The sequence below is a fragment of the Priapulus caudatus genome, unplaced genomic scaffold, assembly GCF_000485595.1.
Source record: "Priapulus caudatus unplaced genomic scaffold, Priapulus_caudatus-5.0.1 Scaffold59, whole genome shotgun sequence".
NCBI classification, from domain to species: domain Eukaryota; kingdom Metazoa; phylum Priapulida; class Priapulimorpha; order Priapulimorphida; family Priapulidae; genus Priapulus; species Priapulus caudatus.
This window is the reverse complement of record NW_014577120.1, coordinates 380,602-388,971: the sequence shown is the minus strand read 5'-3', so window position 1 is coordinate 388,971 and position 8,370 is coordinate 380,602. Positions and strand designations below refer to the sequence as shown.

The 8,370-nt window shown below is 45.6% G+C and overlaps 1 protein-coding gene across 1 annotated transcript in view; it reads left to right on the top strand.

Moving 5' to 3' along the window:
* The first annotated feature begins 125 nt into the window (after positions 1–125).
* Positions 126–8,370, top strand: part of LOC106821115 (unconventional myosin-XVIIIa-like) — an 81,647-nt gene continuing 73,402 nt past the window's right edge. Inside the window, exon 1 of the mRNA XM_014825790.1 lies at positions 126–367. Within this exon, the coding sequence (XP_014681276.1) occupies positions 173–367 (195 nt within the window). The 5' untranslated portion in view covers positions 126–172. The remainder of the gene's footprint in view (positions 368–8,370) is intronic.

Genomic DNA, 8,370 nt, shown 5'->3' with positions numbered 1-8,370 from the left:
TGGCTTCTCGCTGCGTCGAGCCGTCGTCGTCGAGCGGGGCGGCGCGCCGGATCACCACGAGTTCCCGCGCAACGTGATCTTCGCGGAGCCTGGCGCGCTCGGCGCGCACAACCGCACGGGTCTGCTGCCCGGCGACCGCCTTGTCGAGGTCAACGGGGTCGTCGTCGAGGAGATGTCGCGCGACGACGTCATTGAGCTGATCCGGCGCAGCGGCGACGAGGTGACGCTCACCGTTCGGCCCGTGCTCGAGCTCAGCGAGCTGACGATGAGACCCGGCTGGGAGACGGGAGACGGGGGCCGCGAGGAGAACCTGAGGGTCGTCGGGAACCTGGCGCGCACGGGCAGCGTCAACTACAAGCACGGCGAGGTACGCACGTCTCCTTCGCTAAGTATTAGTTTTCTCTGTGTATCAGGGAAAATCTGAATGTTTTCTTTATCTAGAGGGAAAATTAGATAAAGGAGGTAATGGCCAGTTTGGGAAAAAAATGCACATGATGGATTCAAAGGCGTGCTGTAGGCACGCATGCGGAGGCTGCAGGTGGACGCAGGGGGAGAGAGGGAGCTCCCCCTCTCGCTGGGGTGTCTCCCCTAGCAAAATAAAAAAAATCTTAACTGCATTTGAGGCACCCTGAAGCATTTTCACAACGGCGGTGTTAAATTAGACAACGGCGGTGCGCCACTGTCTCTCTCTCTCTCTCTCTCTCTCTCTCTCTCTCTCTCTCTCTCAGCAAGCAGTTTCCTTCAGTCCGCACTGCACACCTGAAACGGTGCTCGCGCATGCGCAATATCTCCCGAGAAGAGTAATATTTTACAAGCATTATGCCTTTAAACTGGAGAGGAGCTATTCTAGCAAATATTTATATGATAACATTCTATCAGTAGACCTGTCTTAAGAAATAGGACGAAGATCTTGCCTGTAAGGTCTTCGCTGCATATACCAGTCATGCAGTACAGAATCTGGCTACGTCAGTGTGTTAGCGCATGCACAATATCTCACCAGAAGAGTAATATTTCGTGATGATTATGCATTTAATATGTTTATGGGGTATTTCAGCATAGATTTCTGTATTTAATTGTTATCAGTAAACCTGTGTTTATAATTAGGAGAGCGCCCTAGCCTGTATAGGGTGCAAAATTCCTACTTCATCCTCTCCTGCCCTTCCCTCTACCTCCCTAGTTCTTCGCCCATACTCCTTCTTCTTCTACCACCCCAGCTATTTTCCCTGCTGCCTTTCCTTAGTCTCCCACCCATATCTCTCTCTCTCTCTCTCTCTCTCTCTCTCTCTCTCAGCAAGCTATCAAGAGCTAATAATATCTATAGTAATAGGTAATAATAGGTATTATTAGCTCTTGAAGCTATATTATGCAGTTTTCTTCAGTTCGTACTGCACACCTGAAACGGTGCTCGCGCATGCGCCATATCTCCCGATAAGAGTAATATTTTACAAACATTATGCCTTTAAACTGGAGAGGAGCTATTCTAGCATAGATTTATATGATAACATTCTATCAGTAAACTTCTCTTAAAAATAGGACGAAGATCTTGCTTGTAAGGTCCTCGCTGCATGTATACCATAGATATAGAAGAAAATAGATCTTCTTCTATATCTATGCATATACCAGTCAGTACACAATCTGACTACGTTAGTGTGTTAGCGCATGCGCAGTATCTCACCAGAAGAGTAATATTTTGTAATGATTACGCATTTATTATGGTTATGGGGTATCTTAGCATAGATTTCTGTAATTAATTGTTATCAGTAGACATGTGTTTATAATTAGGAGAGCGCCCTAGCCTGTAGGGTGCCAAATCCTACTTCATCCATTCCTGCCCTTCCCCTACCTCTCTTGTTCTTCGCTCAGACTCCTTCTTCTTCTACCACCCCCAGCTATCTTCCCTGCTGCCTTTCCTCAGTCTCCCACCCATATCTCTCTCTCTCTCTCTCTCTCTCTCTCTCTCTCAGCAAGCTATATTATGCAGTTTTCTTCAGTCCTTACTGCACGCCTGAAACGGTGCTCGCGCATGCGCAATATCTCCAGAGAAGAGTAATCTTTTACAAACATTATGTCTTTAAACTGGAGAGGAGCTATTCTAGCATAGATTTCTATGATAACATTCTATCAGTAGACCTCTCTTAAGAAATAGGACGAAGATCTTACTTGTAAGGTCTTCACTGCATATACCAGTCAGTATACAATCTGGCTACGTTTTTGTGTTAGCGCATGAGCAATATCTCACCAGAAGAGTTATATTTTGTGATGATTATGCATTTAATATGGTTATGGGGTATCTCAGCATAGATTTCTGTAATAAATTTTTATCAGTAGACCTGTGTTTATAATTAGGAAAGCGCCCTAGCCTCTAGGGTGCAAAATTCCTAATTCATTCCCTCCTGCCCTTCCCCTACCTCCCTTGTTCTTCGCTCAGACTCCTTCTTCTTCTACCGCCCCCAGCTATCTTCCTTGTTGCCTTTCCTCAATAACCCACCCATCTCTCTCTCTCTCTCTCTCGCTCGCTTTCTCAGCAAGCTATATTATACAGTTTTCTTCAGTCCGCACTGCACGCCTGAAACGGTGCTCGCGCATGCGCAATATCTCTAGAGAAGAGTAATATTTTACAAACATTATGCCTTTAAACTGGAGAGGAGCCATTCTAACATAGATTTATATAATAACATTCTATCAGTAGACCTGTCTTAAGAAATAGGACGAAGATCTTGCCTGTAAGGTCCTCGCTGCATATACGAGTCAGTACAGAATCTGGCTACGTTAGTGTGTTAGCGCGTGCGCAATATCTCACCAGAAGAGTAATATTTTGTGATGATTACGCATTTAATATGGTTATGGGGTATCTTAGCATAGATTTATGGAATAAATTGTTATCAGTAGACCTGTGTTTATAATTAGGAGAGCGCCCTAGCCTGTAAGGTGCAAAACTCCTTCCTTAAAACTTTCCCTTACCGCCCTTGTCCCTCGCTCAGCCCCTTTTTTTGCGATGAATATGACAAATTATCTAGAAATGCACGAACTACTTGACCGAGAAGTTGTGATGTATATAATGTATGATATAGCCATATAAATGTATGATGATTGTATTCACACACGTCGGGCAGGTGTGGAAGAGTGTTCGAGCATAACTTTGTACTATTTGCGGGCAAACACTAGAATTTATTTATAGACTCCATTTATACGAAAGACCTAATTGTTTTCAAATAATCGAGACGCACGGTCAGGTATCAACGAAATAATAAAATTACCAGAAACACTGCGATTTCATATAGGACGTAGTGCGGTAGATGCATTCCTTGGAGACGCAAAACGTGTTTGGCGCATGCGTTGGACCAGGAGCATATGTTCGATATTGTGGTACGTTAGAACTTTGCATATCTTAGCAATACTAGCGATACGATTAGCGGTGACATTAGTTTAACTGTGGCTTATATATGGGCCACGCAACGCTCCTTATGAAAGCCGAAGTACCGAAGCACGGGAAATCCTGTAGCAGACGAACGATTGTGACTAATTTAGTGAAATCTTTTTCTATTGGTCAGCGTTGCGCGAGCTAACCGGAAGGGAAGAGCCCGGATGATACAGTACTGCCATGTTTCTAGTATCGGTCATGTATTTTGAATGTGTCTTGAAATTTTGCAGAAAAAATTAATACTACGAGAACTATCGTTGGTCGTCATTACGTAAAGGTAATTTGAACGTATAGTGTACATAGGTAAATATTTTATTTTATTTAAGTCGGCGTAATAATACGCTTAATTGTGCTTGTATTGACTATGGCAAGTTCAAGTTACTTGAACTTTCACCGTTTCTGTCGTGGCCTCCCAATCATCACAACAGTTATTGGAGTTCCGCGTTTCCAGAAAATTAATGCAGTAAAAGGGAAGCTTTGGATGATTTAGCTATTGGAGCTTGTACATGAATTAGCTAGAATTAAGTTTTAACAATATTAGCATTTATAGATTATATGATTATACGGGAACTAAGTAAAAGTAAAATATTGTAATTATTCTCTGTTTACAGTAGCTGAGTAGGCCTAGGATTTAATATCAAACTCAAATTTGTCTACTATTCTAACATTCGAATAGATTAGATCTCAAAATGTTTCCATACTAGTGTTGTTAATGTCAATAATGAAGACCTGTTATACTTTTACTGTGTGTTAAAGGCTGGTGAAACTTAATTGATCAAAACAAGCAAGGTTTCACCATAGTACTAGTAGAATACTGATTTGCCTAGTAGTAGTAAGTAGCAAGGAGTAATCAATCACTCATTGGTGAGTATAGGTAATCACACTTGTACATTTTATTTTATTTATTTATTTAGGCAATTATCCATCATATACAATACATTGCATACTTTTACAATAAAAAATTTGAATTCATAAAATTGGATAATTACCAAGGATATATACACAAAAAGCATGACTAGCACACTTATTTACATTGTGGTCCTTGTTTTGCTATGCCTTAATTGAAGGCTGACAGGCTGGCTATTAGTTCATATTACAGGACAAGTTAAATTTTTCATGTTTTTGTACGTATAGATTTCCGTCTGAGTGTATGATACATGGACAGAGGATATTGCTTCTCCTAAATGTACACCTAACGGATTCAAATTGCAAATGTGATTTCCTGTTTCCTCGTTTGAGTTTCCAAAGCAGTCACTGTACTAAAAGTACCGTGTGTTGCTGAGCCACAACCATTTCGACTCTTGTAATGTTTGTTAGCAGTCGTGTGAACACAGCGTAAAAAGTGGAAGGAGGGTCGATTCAAGTTTTGGGACCCCTCGTACGTATGTGATCATGATGGGGTTAGGATTAGGTTAGGGAATTCTGAACATTAATGTTTTTGTTGGTGTTAGACTTAGAGGTTAGGGCTACATAGCGAATATAATATATATATAATAGGTTTCTTCTGAGGGAAAATTAGATAAAGGAGGGAATGGCCAGTTTGGGAAAAAAATGTGCATGATGGATTCAAATACAGGATGTATTGATGTACTTATAGGTATATAGATACAGGATATACTTATCAGTAAATACATGAACATTTTCACAACGGCAGTGCTCGACATAAGCGTTGTCCGGTTGTGCGAGACAACCAGAATATGCGCCGGACAACCTAACCAGTCTGAGACATTGTCCGGTGGACAACCAAAAAAAAAGTGACGAAAAACGCACTTTATTTATATTTTTCTGACCGCGAATTGAATTTCTTTCGGCTGGCGATCGGCCTGCATTGCGTCCATAGCTAGTGTTGTTTTGCGGCTTCTCATTGGTCAGCAATGCCGTGTAATATGAGTGCTTTGGCCAATAAGTATGCGTATCACAACTCACGTTCGTAGCGACAACAAATTTGATTGTGTGGACAAGTTTCATCGGCGAGTAAACAGGTAACTACTTATCGATCACTACAAACGCTTTTTCTGAAGAGACAAATGACTTGTTGCTGGTAGATTTGTTGTGGCAGTGATGTAATCGAATCTGCCTGAGAGGTAAACATTGACTAACTGGACCGAGTGTGTCAGGGATAATAGAGGTATTCTATAGTTAGCCATGTCAAACCATTTTAAACTTACTAAAAATAAAAAATAAAACATGCAGTGAGTCAGTAAGTATAGCTGTTCCAGTTGTTAAGAATGATATCCAGTGCTCGAAATAAGAAAAAAAATGTGGTTGTCCTGCGGACAACCCAGGCATCAAATCGGGTTGTCCGCAACAATTTCTGGTTGTCCCAAAAAATATCCCCAAATCTCCTATTTTCAATCACATAATAAATTAATAATATGACGAGTGCAGAAAAATATTTGGAATGGAGTGCAATTTTACAATGTACATGGCTTTAAATCATTATTTTAGGCCGTGCAGTTTCAAAAACTGACCGTGCAAATCACGGCTGCATGGCTCGCTGGCTAATACGTTGTCTACTACTACTACTACTAGTGCCGATCAATCCTATTGCTGTGCTACCGCCAACATCGCTGCATTTATAAACGAGACAATTGCGGTTGCGTCACTTTGGGTGCGAAGGAAGTACACAAGAGGCACTCGGCAACAAGGAGTGGGTTACTGCAAAGCACACATCAATACGACACAAGGAAGAGCGTACCATAAAGGTACTCGAAGGAAGGGTATACCACGAAGGCAGACATAAACAAAGGAAGGGTAAACACAAAGGCAGACATAAACGAGAAGGAAGGGTATACCACGAAGGCAGACATTTAAACAAAAGGAAGGGTATACCACAAAGGCAGACATAAACGAGAAGGAAGGGTATACCACAAAGGCAGACATAAACGAGAAGGAAGGGTATACCACGAAGGCAGACATTTAAACAAAAGGAAGGGTTACCACAAAGGCAGCATAACGAGAAGGAAAGGGTATACCACGAAGGCAGACATAAACGATAGAAAGGGTATACCACGAAGGCAGACATCTAACAAAAGGAAGGGTATACCACAAAGGCAGACATTAAACGAGAAGGAAGGGTAACCCGAAGGCAGACATTTAAACAAAAGGAGGGTAAACACGCACGAAAGGCAGACATAAACAAAAGGAAGGGTATACCACGAAGGCCAGACATAAACAAAAGGAAGGGTATACCCACGAAGGCTAGACATAAAAAAAGGAAGGGTATACCACAAAGTAGACATAAACAAAAGGAAGGGTATACCACGAAGGCAGACATAAACAAAGGAAGGGTATACCACGAAGGCAGACATAAACAAAAGGAAGGGTATACACGAAGGCAGACATAAACAAAGGAAGGGTATACCGAAGGCAGACATAAACAAAAGGAAGATACCAAAGGCAGACAAAAACGAGAAGGAGAGGTGCACCATAAAAGCACGCACCGACGGGCACACTTCGGCGCCCTTTGACCCCCGGTCACGGATGCACATACACAGGGTTTCTTATCATAAGAGGCACAAGTGGCGCACCGCCGGTTGTCTAATTTAACATTGCCATGTTGAAAAATGTTCAGGGTGCCTCAAATGGCAGTGTAAGACATCTCAAATTTTTAATTTTGCTGGGGGAGACCCCCCAGTGGAGAGGGGAGTTCCCTCTCTCCCCCTGCGTCCACCTGCAGCGTCCGCATGCGTGCTTACAGCACGCCTTTTAAATCCATCATGGGCTTTTTTTTCCCAAACTGGCCATTACCTCTTTTGCTAATTTTCCCTCTAATTAAACATTCAGATTTTCCCTGATACACAGAGAAAAACTAGTACTTAGCGAAGGAGACGTGCTACCTCGCCGTGCTTGTAGTTGACGCGGCCCCTGTGCGCCGCCAGGTTCGCCGAGACCCTCAGTTCTCCTCGCGGCCCCCGTCTCCCGTCTCCCAGCCGGGTCTCATCGTCAGCTCGCTGAGCTCGGAGCACGGCCGCACGGTGAGCGTCACCTCGTCGCCGCTGCGCCGGATCAGCTCGATGACGTCGTCGCCGCCGACATCTCCTCGACGACGACCCCGTTGACCTCGACGAGGCGGTCGCCGGGCAGCAGACCGTGCGGTTGTGCGCGACGAGCGCGCACGGGCTCCGCCGAAGATCACGTTGGCGGGGAACTCGCGGTGATCCGGCGCGCCGCCCGCTCGCGACGACGGCCGACGCAGCGAGAAGCCGAAAGTCGCCCGCGCCGCTGCCGCTGGTATGCGGCAGTGTGTCGCCGCCCGGGGGCGCCGGCGAAGTCAAGCGGCGGAAGCGCAGGTCCGCGCCGGCGTACTCCAGCGCGGGCCGGCGTGGCGCCGCCTGGACGAGGCCCTCGCCGCCTGCCGCCGTCGAGCTTGATGATGAGGGCGCCGACGTTCTCGTTGAGCGTGTGTTGTCCTTGACGTCGCGAAGGTCGTCCGGGGTCGCCTTGATGTTAGTCGCCACACGGGCGCGGGTGCGCGCCGTACCGCGACGCCCCTCAGGATGCCCGCTTCGAGCCGCGCAGGCTGCCGTCGCCCGCCAAGGGGCGCCGCGCCGTTGCTCGCGGCGTCGCCGAGAGACGAGCTGGCCGACGTGTAGAAGTGGCTCTGCGAGTGATCGACGACGCGTCCAGGCCCTTGCCGACGGGATTGCTGCTGCAGTCGCTGACCGCTCGCACTGGGCAAGGGGACGAGCGTTTGGAGTTGATGGCCTGGAAGGCGGTCGGAGCTGTAGGCGCACTTGTAGCGCTGCTTGTCGCTGGACTTACGCCGAGTCCGAACAGCACTTTTTGGCCTCCTCGAGACGGCTGAGCTCGTCGGGGTCAGCTGCTTCCTTCTTCTTGGCTTCCTTCTTCTCGCGTTTCTCGCGCTTCTTCTTTCCTTCTCTCGGGTCCTTCTCCCGGTCTTCTTCATGAAGCCAAACATCGCGAAGTTATCTGTAATCTGAGGTATC